Source organism: Amblyomma mixtum, unplaced genomic scaffold (genome assembly GCF_055824585.1).
Source record: "Amblyomma mixtum isolate Tamu unplaced genomic scaffold, ASM5582458v1 scaffold_29, whole genome shotgun sequence".
Taxonomy (NCBI): Eukaryota; Metazoa; Arthropoda; class Arachnida; order Ixodida; family Ixodidae; genus Amblyomma; species Amblyomma mixtum.
In genome coordinates, this window is record NW_028317726.1 from 102551 (window position 1) to 119067 (window position 16517).

The following is a 16517-nucleotide window of genomic DNA, read 5'->3' on the forward strand; positions in this document are numbered from 1 at the left end:
TCGAGATGAGGACTTCTTCGAATGTCTTGCGCTACATAAGGTCACCCTAATTCTGTACATTTCCTGGTCGTTTTGATCCAGCTGACTCTCTGAAGTCGTTGGCTACATTTTTAGCACTGACAGACAGTCGATTAAGTGTTCTTCACGTTACGCATCCTCCCCAAGTCAGTTTTCTCTTTTTCTGCTAGCCTGTCATTAACTCAGTATCATTAACAGATACTATGGAGAGCTTATTGACAGCAAGGATGCAACTGGATTTCTGCAGGTAATAAATGTGGTGCTTCAAAAATCCTTTTTTTTTTCTTGTTTCCTTTGACTGCGAACAAATTTCTCCTAAACCTTATGGTAAGTGTCTGTACATCAGAATGCTCCCTGTTGCTTTATCACCGGCCATTTTGCTGCAGTTTCTCGGACATCCACCGACTGGTGGCTTGCCGTCTGGGTGTCTTGGGCCAACACAACTGACAACATGCTGCACCAACGTCTCATCAGGTCAGCCCTCATTTCAAGGGATTTTGACCATCTAATATTTCAGCTGGAATGTGTGTGTGTGTGTGTGTGTGTGTGTGTGGGGGGGGGGGGTGCGTGCACTGTAGTAATAAAGCTGATGCGGCTACTACAAGAAGAACAAAAAAAGAAGCTTCTGAACAACACTTCTTTAACAAATTTCAGCACCAATGCCCATTCCTGTACCCATTCAGATCTGCTTTGGTGTCCATTCAGGTCAACAACAAGTCGTGCCACATTTGAAGCTTAGCCCGCATTCAGAGTGGAGTTGTACAAGTTAGGCTAAACAGACAAGGAAAAAGCAAAACAAGGTTCATTTGTTTACTTTTGTTTTTGTTCTGGCTTCGTACTTCCTTCATGGGGGACTTGAATCAAATTGCTGTATTGTGTCATAATGACAGAGTATGGTGGAGTGTGGCGCCGTCTAATGCAGTGTAAAACAATCACACAAGAATACAAAACAGATAGCTCATGTTACTATATTTTTAGTTGTCTATTTGTATGCTTCTTACATAAAATAGAAGGGACCACAGCAATAAGGGCAACAATGAAAATTTCAGGGACTCGAACAGTGATGTTGTGAACGTCTTCCTGCCCATCTATGGGGGCCTAGCAGTGGCCAGTGGCGTTCTGACCCTGGCCCGAGCCTTCCTGTTCGCCTATGGTGGCATCGTGGCTGCAGTCAAGGTGCACGACTTGCTCCTTGACAAGGTCCTCAAGGTGGGTGCATGCAGTTCGACGTTCCTTTATACTGGTTAGCCTTTTGCGCCAGTAGTACCGGTTGAACAGAATTGAAAACGCTGTCACGTTTGTGTACTTTTCTCAAAATGCAGGCATTAAACACGAAGTTATCTCGTATTGTCATCTGCAGTGCGCTTTAATTCTGGATACCGTGTTCTGCAACTTTATCAGCAAAGGTTTGAAAAATTCTCCCGCCACAACCGTTGGCTCGTTTGTGGTGAAACCGCGCACAAAGCTTCCTTATTGTTGTCCGTTTTAAGGCATAGTAAGTATAAAAGTGATACTTTCCAGGTTTGGTCACGCGAGATGCGAAACAAGAAGCACCCGTGTTGAAATCGAGCCGCCGTCATCGAATTTCTGCCCAAAGATACTTGTGGCGCCATCTGGCATCGCTGAAGGAAAGCGCCGCGACGGAAGCGCCGAGGCGAGCGCTGCAACGAGCGTGGCGGCTTGCTTTGAATGCGTCGTTCGGGCCATGTCGTCTGCTTAAGCGCGTGAAATATTTTTCGGTCAACGCATTTTGAAAACTATCGTAAACAAATTAAATGACTTGACGGTGATTTACCAATAAAAGATATGTTCTCCATTGTCTCGTCGTATTTCTGCCGTCTGCTTTCGCGGCGCTTTCCTTCAGCGATGCCAGATGGCGCCACAAGTATCATTGGGCAGAAATTCGATGACGGCGGCTCGATTTCAACAAGGGTGCTTCTTGTTTCGCATCTCGCGTGACCAAACCTGGTAAGTACCACTTTTATACTTACTATGCCTTAAAACGGACAACAATAAGGAAGCTTTGTGCGCGTTTTCACCACAAACGAGCCAACGGTTGTGGCGGGAGAATTTTTCAAACCTTTGCCGATAAAGTTGCAGAACACGATATATTTAGGCATTTTTGGCAGATGCTTTTGTGGATGTCTCTGTTGCAACCAATTTTCTTCGATTGTTGATTTGAAATGATTTAAATCATGCATTTGTGTCTGACTCTGAAATTTTTGCTATTTTACATAGCCTTTTTATTCTTTATTCAAAAAGAACTCGTACCACGAGGGGCATTATTGCGGGATGGCAAACTGCTTTGTGACAACCATCCGTAGAGTTTCGGCACACGACATCCGCAGTTAAACCATTCCAATCTTCACTGGTCTGAACAAAGAAATAAATTTAAATAAGATTAGTGCGGGAGGCGTAAAGTTGAAACATTGTTGCTGGGATGTTTTGCAGAAGACAGATAATGTGCCAGATGAAGGTGCGAAGATGCAGAGCAGAGGTTCCCGTTTGATTGTGGTAAATAGAATGAACAAGTTTCAGCCGTAGATTTTTTTAGACGTTTTCAGACGTTTCAGAGATTTTTTCAGGACAAAGCGTAGCATTTGTTGCACAGAAAGCCTGTTATATTTCATGGCACTGGCTGGAACATTTTATTTCTTTTTATTTCTCTTTTGGGTGTTCAACTATAGTTTTCAGTTCCACACAGGTGCTTTTTCTGCCACACAGGCCCCGCTGTCTTTCCTTGAGGCAACTCCGGTGGGCAGGGTGCTGAACCGCTTCTCGACCGACATCTGGTCGATCGACGACACATTGCCATTCATGCTCAACATAGTGCTGGCCCAGGGAGTAGCCTTGATAGGTACCCTGGTGGTCACCTCGTACGGTCTACCCTGGGTCCTTCTCTTGCTCATCCCCCTGGGATTCGCCTACAACTCACTTCAGGTGAGACTTGGTGATAGATATTGATGTACGTAGTTCACTCATCCCCCTGGGGTTCGCCTACAACTCACTTCAGGTGAGACTTGGTGATAGAATTAGATCTACGTAGTGAGACTCCGTGATAGATTTAGATCTACGTAGTTCACTGCCTCTCTGCTGTGTTCATCAAGAGGACACTGAGGGGACAGTGAAGTTGGCCTCTATCAATTGATTTTGATTGATTGATCGATTGATTGGTTTTGATTTTCATTGACTAAATTGATTGCAGTTTGCCTTTAAAATGGCTGATAGATCGATCGATTAATCATTTTAAACGCAAATTGCAGTGACGTGAAAACAGTTGGTTACGGAGTTCTTTTTATTAGTATCACGAATTTAAGTTGAGTTGGGGGTGGGGGGGTGGGGGGGGGGGATGTTTGATATTTAAATTCAATTTTCTCAGTTATAATCGTGTCTTTTGCTGTTGAACAGATGTCAACGTGGACACAAAGAGCTGTTGTAACTGATTTTTGCATGTGAATTTAATATATTGCTCTGCCTAGAGCTGGCGTATTGGGGCAAGCTGGTTTGAATGCGAAGTCATAAGTATGTCAGTGTTGCCATGACCGCTTATGAGAAATGTTAATTTGTGTTGTAGTTTTTACATTTAGCTTGTAATGAAGTGTTGCACAGAGCAAATGTGATTAGTTGGTTTATTTGTTAATTTTTTGTTGGTCACCATTTTCAGTCAGAAGCTTAGCTGTTAGGCAACCTGTGCCACACACAGCACCCACGCACATTGTCGCTAGAGTTGAGCCGTTGGGCCTCTAGTTAAGGCAGCTTTCAAGTTTTCGTCATTATTTTTTTCTTCCCACGTTACAGCAATACTATCGGTGGACATCGCGGGAACTCAGACGTCTGGGGAGCATCACGCTCTCACCGGTCTACTCCCACTTCACGGAGACCGTCACTGGCCTCTCGGTCATCCACAGCTTCAAGGCAGTTTCGAGGTAAGGTGTGTGCTGATGCAATTGTCGAGGACATCCTGGTTGGTCGGTAGCCTGGGACTAAAAGCGGTCTGGTGCACAGCCAGTGAGCCAGTGCTGATGTGTCCGTTTTTTCAAGTTTACGTGCGCTGTAACCAAACCGTAATTTGTGCAGGTTTGTCTTTAGAACCGTGATAACAAACTCGCTTGCACTCTCGCCACCTAACATAAAAAAAACTGGACAGGTACTAGTGTGGCAACAGTGGTCAGTTCTGAACTCTTTATTCTCCAGAATACTGGACAGCCCGAAGAGCTAAATGTTGCATTTAGCTCGACTTATTCACATCGTAGTAAGAGGGGATACTGGAGGCTAGCATGTATGCAAGCACACAGACAGACAGACACGTAAGAAATTGCAGGTCGAGGTGTGTCCAGGAAATCTTTTCCAGCCCAACTGGTTTATGGAACAATTTCCAGTGGGTTCCAGTTGGAACCATCTGGGTTCCAGTTGGTTCCAACTGGAACCAGTTCCACTCCCACACAGCACTGAGCTGTGTGGGAGTGACAGCACTGTGGGCAGCTGTGAGTGCCTTAACCCTTTAACTGCCTCAATAATTTCCGGAAAATACACCAAAATTGCCAACTTTTTCCACAATTTTCGCTGAAAATGACTTATCAGGCTTAAAAAACGCTCCAAAGGCACGAAACATACTTTTCTTGGACAGCTGTCTCCGTCTAGTGTTAAAAATTGCTGCCAACGCAATTGCCAACCATAACTTGTCTTGAGGGGTAGAAGCAACGCATCATCGGGCTGGATTAGTGTGACTCGTCATTGGCGATATTGGTACAATCTCCCATGATGAGTACAGTTCGGGGTTGGCAGTTAAAAGGTCAATATGTGGTGCCTGACTTTGCTTAATCAGGGTACTTTGCTTTATTGTTATGTTGAATGCCTCCTTGTGATGGTTCAGCCTCACAAAGAAATGCAAAAGGTGCACGTGGATGGTTGTCTACAAGAGACAACAGCAATGAACTCTCCCCTAGATTATGAGCACATTTCAGCGCCAGTTTCTTTGCATCTTGATGTGAAAACTTTCAAGGTGCATTTTCCAGTTGCTACTCATTGTTAAGACGGTTGGTCCAGTGAAGGTTTGAAAAATTTAGTGTGCTGATGGAGTTTATCGCTGAAAAAAAAAAATTAACAACAAACCCACGGAGTAATTCTTGGCCCTTGGTGATGCTGTTGTGCAGCAGGAGAAACCACTTTTTGGTGGGCTATCTGGTTCGTGACTCTGAAATAGGCTTATGGTCACATGACGACAATAGAGGAGAGGACGGATGAAAGGACAGTGGGGCGCCTGTCCCTTTGTTTGCGTCCTGTCCTCTGTTGGCACCACGTAAGCACAAACCTACTATTCTAGACAGCAGAAAGCAGAGCTTATGCCCCCTGTGTATTTTTGCAGTGTGACCTTGGTTCACTGGGGTGCGGCGCTCCATGGTGAGTGAGTTCATGTGCCTTGCGTTTGTCGTCGCAGGTTCTGCCAGGAGAATCTGCACAAGCTGGCCGTCAACCAGCAGGCAGTGTTTGCCTCGCAGGCGGCCGCCCAGTGGCTCAACCTGCGGCTGCAGCTCATGGGCGTGCTGCTCACCTCGGGTGTCGCCTTCCTGGCCGTCGTGCAGCACCAGGTCCGGGGGGTCAGCGCCGGTAAGCGATGAGAAGTACCAGCTTGACTGAATGATTGACAGTTGTTGCACATTTCTTGACAATCATCTGCATATCACTGCACATTTATACCCGTGCCACACGGACAGATTTAATGCCAGTAAGTGCTTACTGCCTTAAGTTTTAATGACATTTGTGCGGTGCCACACGCGTAAATTTAATGGCATTAGCCTTACTACCATTCGCGACCTACTGAGTTCGCCACAACTCATTCGCCCGTGCAATGCGTACTCTCGTTCCCATTCCGCACGCAGAAGAGCATGCAGCTTTGTTAGTAACAACATCCTAACTAGTAGGAAATGGTTAATTCTTAACATGAGGCATCTATATCGCATTCTCGATCCGAAGAGCGCCATTTTCACCAGCCTTATTGACAGTTACTCTCGATTTGTGTGATGACATGCGAGTTTATGGCTACTTTTTCGACTTGTAAAGCAGGAACAGCCGTATTTTCTGGAAGATCGTTTTTACATTAAATTTGAACAAAATTCCCGATGTATTGTGCCAATTAGCAATGTTTATATTCAGATGAAACTTTTGACTACCTTGCAAGCGTTATCGTCATCGCCACTTTCGATAATGGCATTAAATGTGGACGTGTAGCACCAACTCCGAAAATAATGGCATTAACAAACTTAAGGCCTTAAGCATTTACTGCCATTTCTTGTGCGCGTGTGGCACGGGTATTAGTCTCCTGTTTATTTTAGGGTTAACAATTACTGCCTCTCCCATTGGTATCCAGTCAGCCCTAGTCCCGTGCCAACTGCAGCGACCTTATCTCTGCAAACTTCCCGATCTCATATGCATGCCTGACTCTCCGATGTCCCCCATTACGCTTGCCTACTGTCAGATTCCTCTTACCCTAAGTGGCCATCAGTGGTCCGTTCTCTTTATTCATGCCGTGCCCATATCCATTTGTTCTTCGCAATCTCAGCTAGAACAGGGGTTCTGAAACTGGGTTCGGCAGAACCCTGGGGTCCCTTGGAATGCTTTTGGGGGTTCCCCATGCTCATAAATACATGCATACCCCAGCCACCAGCTTTTCGTTGTCCACTTTATTTTGGGGCTAATCATACTGCAGTTGTTCAAACTACCATGGTGGCTCAGTGGTTATGGTGCTCAGTTGCTGACCATAAAGACACGGACGGGATCGATCCCGGCTGCGGTGGTCACATTTTGATGGAGGAAAAATGCTAGAGGCCCGTGTGCTGTACGATGAACCCCAGAAGGTCTAAATTATCGAGAGCCCTTCACTACGATGTCTCTCAAAGGCCGAGTCGATTTTGACGTCAAACCCTATAAAACAAACCCAGACTGCAATTTTTCATTGCAGACTGTTTCACTGCACGGCCGCTAGATACAAAGTGCAAAGCGAGGTGCGGCCCGCCACGTCGCACAGAAACGGCGTCTTGGGCCTAGTTCTCCGTGCGCCCGCCGCGGCGCCACTGCTCGGGGACAACTGCTCGCAGGGAAACGCCGCGACAGCTGCGTCGGTACGCCCGTTGCTCACTGTTTGAGGCGTAAACAGTGCGCTTTCTACTTGCTCATTAAAGATTGCATTTTTAAGTAGTCATTGAGAACGCCGATTATGTCACAATCACCGCAGCAGGTAGGAAGTGTATGCCTGAACGCTGTCCATAACGGCCGCCTATACGATGCACGACGGCGCTCGCGGCTGTACCTGAGGATGTTGCATTAAATGCGCCTCAAGCTTTCGATCTACTTTTAAGGCGTAAGCCTTTTATGGCTCATGACTCGCCAGCGTGTCCGTCCGTCCATGCGTCCGCGGCAGCTGTCAATAATGGTTACTTGAAAAGTCAGTAATGATAGTTAATGGTGTAGTAGTATTTTTTTTATTATTTTTTATTTATGAAATACTGCCAACTGCCTCTTGGCAGTCAAAGCAGGAGTGGATACATTGTTCTTGAACAATTGCTAAGGTGAGTTTAACAGCGGCAAAGAAAGAAAACATGCTATTGACAATCAGCCTCGAAGGAATGTGCACAATCAAAAAACACACAAAAAAAGAAAGAAGGAATACACTTTGAAAGGCGGACGGCAAAGCAAGAAGCGTTGTAAAGAAATACTTGCTGCATCATAGGTAAGATGACACGGCCGCAACAAAAGATTCAACTGAGGGCATGTCAGCTACTTCACAGGGTAAGGCGTTCCACCCGGCTGTGGTTCGAGGAAAGAATGATGAGCGGTAGGCGTTAGTTTTAACCTGCGGCATTACAATTGTTTTGCTGTGCTTGCCTCTCGTTTTCCTGGATTCGTTGAAGTGCATGTAAGTATGAAAACTTATTTTGACATGGTGGTTGACAATACTGTACATCATGTGTAGGCGGTGTAGTTAACGGCGCATTTCTAGCGACGGGAGCCCAGCTCGTGTTCTCAGGTCTGAAACAAAGATACTTCTATGGTAAGCGTTAAAAATGAATCGAAGTGCTTTCTTTTGTACCCCTTCAATGTGATTGATGTTTTTCTTAGTATGAGGGTCCCAAACAGTGTCAGCATAATCAAGAATTGGCCTAACGAGTGTCGTGAATGCTGCAAGTTTTGTTGCACTAGTGCAGTGCCTCATGCGGTGCTTTAATAACCACAGCTTTTTTAGTGACGCCGACACAACATATTCAACATGTGCGTTCCACGTTAATTTAGAGTCAATTATAACACCAAGATATTTGAAGTTGTCAACCCGCTTGACATCAGCATTGTTAAATTTGTAAGTATATATTAACGGTTTTTTCTTTCTTGTGACCATCATGTGGGCACATTTAGAGACATTTAGGTTCATACGCCAGGATTGACACCAACTGTTAATTGCAGAGAGGTAATCACGTAGCACAATTTGATCTTGCACAGATTCGATGACCTGGTACACGATGCAGTCATCGGCGAAGAACCGGCATTGTACAGAGGAATCCAAAGACAGGTCATTTAAATAGATCAGAAAAAGAAGAGGTCCAAGGACAGAACCTTGTGGTACACCGGATAATGCAGGGGCAGATGAAGAAAGTGAGTTTTCAATGCAGACATACTGTTGTCGATTGGATAAGTAAAAATCAAGCCAATTCAAAATTTGTTCACTTTGCAATACACTTTTTAGCTTAAGTAATAACCTTTTGTGACAGACTCGGTCAAACGCCTTTTCGAAGTCGAGGAACAGTGTATCAATTTGCCCACCCTGATCCAAAGCTACCATGAGATCATTAGTAGTGTGTAGTAGTTGCGTAACCGTGGATAGGCCACGTCGAAAACCGTGCTGTCCCTCAGAAAAGAAATTATTATTTTCCAGAAAACTGCTTATATGATTAAAAATAAAGTGCTCCATTACCTTGCTAACGGTGCACAGGAGCGAAACAGTAGATGTACGAACAGTAATGATGATTAGTTAATGATACCCACTAAACGCGCACACGGCAGATGCGCGGCATCGTGCCCCATACACGTCCCTGACCTCCACACACGCATGCACGAAAATCCCAAAGAGTGCACGGCAGACACGAGGCAAACATTCATTCACGCGCACGCGTAAAGTCCAAATCCAGCACCGCAGACGCGAGGCAAACGTGCTCACTCATGCGCACAGCAGAAAATCCAAATAAAGCACTGCATACATGAGGAACGTGAGTAGTAGTAGTAGTAGTTTTTATTTTGCATTGAATATGGAAGGCAAATGCGGTTTTACACGAGGCAAACGCGCTCGAACACGACGAAGCAAGGAGCGCTTCGGGAGTCCACTCCCGGGAAACCGGGCGACCTGTCCCCGAACAGTGGCGCCCCTACCGAAAACAGCGGCCGCGACTGTAAACTCCGCCAGGACATGCTCACCCATTGTCGGCGGCGCGACGTGGCTGGCCGCACCTCGCTTTGCGCTTTGCATCAAGCGGCCGTGTTCACTGTATATAGAGCCATTCGTTATTAATTGAATTGATGCATTTGTTGAGGCGCCATATGTCTGCAGGCACCTTTTTGCATGCACGCAGTGCAAAAAGGGATGGAAGCCAAGACATGTGGGTTTCTTCAGAATCTTTCGAAAGCCATTGGAGTTCTCCCGAGACTAAAAGGATTGAAATCTCCAGAGCTAGGATATCAACTCGCGCTTGTTCCCTGACGAACTCTGCTTTCTTAACTTGACCCTGATCATTTTTCGTTTCTGTAGCTTGCTCCGTCGTCCACAGAGGCAATACATATCCTCAACACAATACGCGAGCTTCTGTGGAAGATCCCTAACGCCTTGTTTTCTATTCCCCGTAAGAGCTGAGGAAAGAGGTGGTAATGCTCACCAGTGATAATGCATTTCTGCTGCATTTGTAGCTAGCATTTTGCAGTTGCATCTGTCAGAAAATTTGCAAGCAGTAGCAGTTTGGCAGACTGTGAGTGTTTGAGGTTTATGTAAGCACTCTGCTAGTTCGTGTCACCATGGCTTGTAGTTGGTTTGACAGGCACCGATTTATTTATTTATTACAATACCTTCAGAACCCCAGTGGGGCGTTACAGAAGGGAGTGGATAAAAAAGTAAAAACAATGCAGCAAAATGAAAACAAAAAGTAAAAGAAAATATAATGTAATACAGCAAGGAATGAAAAAACGTAAGCTTGAACAAAATACAAATCAGATTACGTAAGAAAACAGCCTAGTCAAACACATAGTTTTCCGCGGCATTTTTAAATAAACAGGTGTCAGAAATGTCGGCAACCAAGGTGGGCAGGTGGTTCCAATCGCTCGCCGTCTTGGGTATAAACGAGTTAAAATATGCATTGCTTCAGCTGTATGGAATGCGTACCTTGTGGCGATGATCCATGCGAGGTGATATGAACGATGGTTCTGATAGAAGATCCCGTTTTAGCTGATGATTGTGGTAGTAAATCTTGTGAAAAGTTAGTATTCGCGCGAGTTTTCTACGAGGGGAAAGGCTAGGAAGGTTCAAAGTATTTTTCATTGTAGTTACACTAGCAGTGCGGGAAAAGTTAGACAAAACATGTTCATCACATGAACATCACATGTTCGGTACCCTTGCTGTGTGCAGTACAGTTGGTGTAGTGTTTGTCCATTGGGTCACTGTAGTCGTCCCCCGACATCTGCTGAACTGCAGGCTTTGTGGGCCTGGCACTGTCGTACGCACTCTCGGTGACGTCGCTGCTCAGCAGCTTGGTGACGTCGTTCACGGACACGGAGAAAGAAATGGTCAGTGTGGAGCGAGCTGACCAGTACATCAGGGGACTCGAGGAAGAGCAGCTGGATGGCGGCATCCTGGTGAGTTGTGGTCGGCCTTGCCAGCATCTTCATCATCATCGTCAGCCTGACTACACCCACTGCAGGGCAAAGGCCTCTCCCATGTCTCTCCAATTAACCCTGTCCTTTGTCAGTTGCTGCCACTGTATCCCCGCAAACTTCTTAATCTCATCCGTCCACCTAACTTTCTGCCGTCCCCTGCTACGTTTGCTTTCTCTTGGAATCCACTCCGTTACCCTTAAGGACCAGCGGTTATCTTGTCTTCCTTGCCCCAAGTCCATTCCTTCCTCTTGATTTCAACTAGGATGTCATTAACCCGCGTTTGTTCCCTCACCCACTCCGCCGTCTTCCGATCTCTTAACGTTACACCTATCATTTTCCTTTCCATAGCTCGCTGCGTTGTTCTTAACTTAAGCTGAACCCTCTTGCCAGCATATACGGTTTCTAAAAATTATCTTCAGAAAAGAGCTCACCGACGGTTACCGCGATATGCAACGCTACATTCTGCGACAGCAGTTTGCGGGCTTGCTGAACATACAGCAAGAGCATAACTGGCGTTAACGCCACTGTCGACCGGATTTATTTTACTTTAATGGCTTTAGAAGAACCTGTGACATCAGTCATGGTGGGACTATAAGCGCAACCAATCAGAACGCACTATGCGTAAAGAGCGCAAGCATTACTTCGCGCTGCTGCTTAGAGTAGCAAACAGTGCAAGTGCTAGTTCATGCCGTTCAGCCCAGCACATTTTTTCTCCTCTATTTCCTCCTTGCAATCCTTCACGTTATGCTGCAGACATCGTGGCCACAGAACTGTAAAACGTTCCCTTAACTGTAATAAGGGAGTAATTACTCATTGGCATCCACCCGAGCGCAGCCATACGGCTACAAAGGAAAGCTCTCAGAAACTTCGTAGTTAAAGAAAAATTCGTCCTGGTCCGGGGTTCGAACCCGGGACCACCGCTTCACCGGAGCAGTCGCTCTACCAACTGAGCTAACCGGGACGGCAAGCTTATGGTAGGGTGAGAGCGAATTGATCAGTAACTCGAAGTGGGAACTGTGTTGGTCAAATGTTTAGGGGAATCCCCCCAAGGTGGAGTAAATCTGTAATAAGGGAGTAATTACTCATTGGCAAGCTTGCCGTCCCGGTTAGCTCAGTTGGTAGAGCGACTGCTCCGGTGAAGCGGTGGTCCCGGGTTCGAACCCAGGACCAGGACGAATTTTTCTTTAACTACGAAGTTTCTGAGAAAGCTGTATAGCTTTCCTTTGTAACCGTATGGCTGCGCTTGGGTGGATGCCAATGAGTAATTACTCCCTTATTACAAATTTACTCCACCTTGGGGGATTCCCCTAAACATTTGACTGTTCCCTCAACTGCTGTCGTAGTAAAGTGAGGCGCCACTGTCTATGCAAGTTTTTTAAAGAGTGCTTCATTTGCCATGGAAATGCCAGAAAGTATAGACTTCGTGCTTGGCTTGGCCATTCTGTGGCCGAAAACGTGGTCTCGGCTTCTAAAACATAGTTGCACCATGACACTCCCCATTGTGCACAGAAGAAGCTCATTTCCAATACTGAAATAAATTTATTGCAAGTAAATGTTTGTTGATAATAGGTGCATACAGAAGTTAGCAAACCGTCTAGCAACCAGCATTTCCAAGACATTAACCTCTCAGAAAAGCTTTGAACTCTCTCAAATCAGCGCTTGAAATGGCTGTATCCAATTTCCAAGACCATATTTTATAAAATTTTTTTGCTTATCCTCCTCGTTAATTTAATACCTTTTGCACTCTTCCACATTTCCGGCAATTTCTCTACCATCTGCTTTAGAATAGCACGTCAGCGTTTTAAATGTGCTGCCTAAAAATTTGCGCTTTTTCATCGCAGAGTTTTGTCTAGCGCTCTTACGTACTGATTTCATGTTCTAGGCCAATTATCAGCCAAGCCAAATATGAAGGTCTCACTTCCCAGCCTTCCTGAGTGGGGGAACAACTGCTACACCTCTTTTTTCGCTACGTAGTCTTGAGAGAGGGAATAATTTTTAGTCGGCATCAAATTCAGCACTGAACAGTTCTTTGGCCTGTCACACAGAGGCCAGTTTATCAGGAAGCTGAGCAGACCGTGCCAGGCACTTCGGCTAGATGTGGGGGAGATGTCTTGCAGTTCATCATAAATGTACTACAATGAAGTAGTTTTTTTTTTTTCTAAATGGAGGCTGGTATCTTAGCTTCTTTTGTGTTGCTTGAGTGCCGTTGGGATTATTTTCAGTCTTTATCTTGTTATATATCAAATCAAATCAAATCAAAATTTTATTCGTCTGTATACGTACACATTCATAAATTCTGATCTGCCTAAGCACATTTTGCTTGTTGGCTGATCAGGCAGCAGGTGGAGAAATACCTCCATATGCATACATTACTTGTCTAAACACTCATACTAACATAGAAAAAAAAAAAAAACAAATTTTGAACACAAAACTGCACATACGAAAGAACTCAAGCTATACACAGGGAAATACATTTGCACACCAATTTCTCATGTCAGTCATCATCCTACGTTTGTTACTTGCAGTACATAGATCATCGGGAATTTCATTAAATACAGCCGGTACGTAATAACTGCGCATCTTTTTACCATAGTTTGTGTAAACCCGTGGCTTAAAAAAACGTTCCGTTTTTCTCAAGGTGACATCTTTTTTTACGGGAGTCTTATATTCATTTGAATAATAATACCATGTTAACACAACAAAGTGAAATAGTTCACGAATTTGAAGGATGCCTAACTCATCGTATCTCTCTTTCATGTCAACCGAGTGTAGTTTTGTGCCGTATGATATAGTGTTGACGATTCTTTTTAGGATAACATTTAATGCTTCTTTCGTGTATTCGGAGCAGTTACCGTATAGAGTAATGCCGTACTTTATCCGTACTTTATGCCGTAATATATCGTCACCCAACAGCATAAACAACAGGTGTAAAGAAACAGTGTGAATATTGTCACGAAGAAGATGGAGCTGGCAGTGGGGCGAGACAGAGCGCTCATGCTAGGCCGGCGGCCATTGAATCATCTCTTTGCCATCGTTCATCAATGTCCCGTCCTTCGGCTGGCCGCCACGTAACTGTATGCGATAGCTCGGCATTAGTGCTGACCATTAAGCTAGCCGATATGCACTTTGTTCAGTTGCATAAAGAAATAGTGCAAACAAAAGTTCAAGGCAAACACAGGTTCAAAACAAACGGACATCGGTGCCAACCGTCAAGATTAGCACGAAGCCGCTCATTGTTTCGCAGTGCCCCGCATTTTCTTTTCCCGCGCGTTTCGCAGCCTCCGTTCGGGTGGCCGTTTTGTGGCGCCATCAAGTTCAGCGGGGTGACGCTTCGCTACCGCCCTGGGCTGCCCGCGGCACTGAGGGATGTCAGCTTTGAGGCGGCCAAGGGCTCCAAGGTGGGCATTGTTGGCCGCACGGGTGCCGGCAAGTCCACCCTCCTCCAGGCCCTGTTCCGGCTCACCCCCGTCGAGAGTGGGCACATCTTCATCGATGGCGTCGACGTCCTCCGCATGCATCCCAAGGAAGTGAGGTGCGGTGCTCGTTTGAATCGGAGCTGGGCAGGCCGCAGTGTCTAGGGAACTGTCTTTAGGGAATAGACCCCTGTCTTTAGGGAATAGCCCGTCTTTAGGGAATAGACCTTAGGTGATTGTTCCCTAGGGCATGATTTTCAGGGCATGGTTCCTTGGCCACGGCGAGAGTTTATGGGGAGGGGATCCTCCGCCCTGGTGCAGTAGGGCCTTTCCCTCTACCAGAGTGGCTTGGAACAGTGGTTCTCAAAGAGACGTGGCTTTCACCAAAAATTTTTTTTATTTTTTGATACATTTAGAAGAAATTTATTTAGCTTATTAGAAATGGTAATATGACTGTCTCATAATATTTGACTGGTATATATCTCCAGAAAATTGTTTTCTAATGTATAATTTTTCCTCTGAATCTTGTAAAAAGGCTGCAGACATAAGAAAATGTGGCAAAAGGCTCAAAAAATCAGTTTTTTGGCCATTTTCTGGATTCAAAAGCAACATCCCTCCTTAAGGGGCAGTTGACATGTCTTTTTTTGTTTTGAAGCACATGCTTTGTAGTGGCGCCTCTAACTTTTTTTTTGCTAGAGAATAAGAACTGTGGAGATGGGGCTTGGAGCTTGTGTACACCAGCAGACCGGGTACATAGTATGATTTCGGTTATGCCTCCTCGTGAACTTGTCTGATTGATAGGCAGTTGTTCAAAAGCCCTATGCTGCAATTGAAGATGCAATTGCTACAACTGCTACACATGGACAGACTAGTGAAATTAATAGGTTAAATTTCTGTTTTGCAAACATACGCTGAACACCAGCGTGAACTTGGCCTAGGTGGTGGTTCAAGGATATGACGAAAAACCTTTACCTTTTCTTGTGTCCCGTTTCTGCACACTGTTCTTTCATCACATTCTGCAAAACAAACACGATACATGGTCGCAAGACTTTTGTCATCTGGACACGTCCATTCTCGTTCCTTGTGGCTCCTCGGTCGCAGTCACTAGTACTTGACTGATCCCCAATACATCCGTGGCCGAGAACCATAGGCTCAGACAGAGCTGCTGCTAGCACCTCACTCCTGTGTGCGTGTCTCCAACTCCCTTCTCTGCATTTTCTGCGATCGCTCCAGGTCTCGGCTGGCAGCCATTCCGCAGGACCCGTTTGTGTTCTCCGGCTCGGTCCGTGACAATGTGGACCCGCGGGAATTGCACTCGGACGCCCAGATCTGGCAGGCATTGGATCGGTGCCAACTGGGGCGCACTGTCCGGTCACTCGGCAGCGGGAGCAGTGCGGGCTCGGCCCTTGAGGCGAGCCTGGGACCGCGCGGTTCTCTGCTGAGTGCGGGGCAGCGTCAGCTGCTTGCCCTGGCCAGGGCACTTCTCTACAAGGCACGGGTGGGTGGAGACACCGTCTCATTGTGCCTGGTTCTTGTCTTGTCATTCTTGTGCATGTTCTTCTCAACCACCTAGGGTTCTTTAACATATGCCGACATCGCAGAGTACACGGGCTTCTACCATCTTGCCTTCGTCGAAATGAGACTGCCGTGACCGGAAAGCCACCAGCTCTGAGCTCTCACAGAGTTCACAGCATCTTGAACTATTTTGAGTAGCCTTCCTCTACAGCACTTTGTCATTAGTCGACAGGCAAAAAGAAAAAAGTCAAACCTGGAACTGGACCAGAGTCTGCCTCGAAACTGATGCACTCCAGGTGTGACCTTGAAAAACCACCTCCAGCAGTGCACACTCAAACGAGTTAGAGTGCTTCATTCACATCAGAAGACATGGAAGGATTTTTTGATTTGCTATAGGAAGATAAAGGACGATGTCCGTGGGACATACAATTCGATGAGCCCAATTAAGTGCCAGCATCTATTTATTTATTTATTTATTCAGGTTGCCTCACAGGCTCCAAGCGTGGAGTATTGTGTGAGGGGGGGGATTGCATAAATAGGGTTAATAGCTGGAGCACGAATGACATGATTATACAATGCTGATTGACTGTTAGTACTCATTAAACAGTAAGAACATCATTACACAATGCCAACTGACTCTTAGTACTCATCATAAAACAATAAGAA

The 16517-nt window shown here is 45.7% G+C and overlaps 1 protein-coding gene across 2 annotated transcripts in view; it reads left to right on the forward strand.

Annotated features, from left to right (window-relative positions):
• LOC149324465 (ATP-binding cassette sub-family C member 10-like) overlaps positions 1 to 16517 on the forward strand; it is a 39899-nt gene that overhangs the window by 19054 nt on the left and 4328 nt on the right. For both annotated transcript variants that reach the window (XM_089565496.1, XM_089565497.1), the window contains exons 11-18: positions 405 to 492; positions 1068 to 1227; positions 2743 to 2958; positions 3817 to 3944; positions 5456 to 5625; positions 10742 to 10902; positions 14202 to 14455; positions 15570 to 15834. In XM_089565496.1, coding sequence (XP_089421622.1) covers positions 405 to 492; positions 1068 to 1227; positions 2743 to 2958; positions 3817 to 3944; positions 5456 to 5625; positions 10742 to 10902; positions 14202 to 14455; positions 15570 to 15834 — 1442 coding nt within the window. The remainder of the gene's footprint in view (positions 1 to 404; positions 493 to 1067; positions 1228 to 2742; positions 2959 to 3816; positions 3945 to 5455; positions 5626 to 10741; positions 10903 to 14201; positions 14456 to 15569; positions 15835 to 16517) is intronic.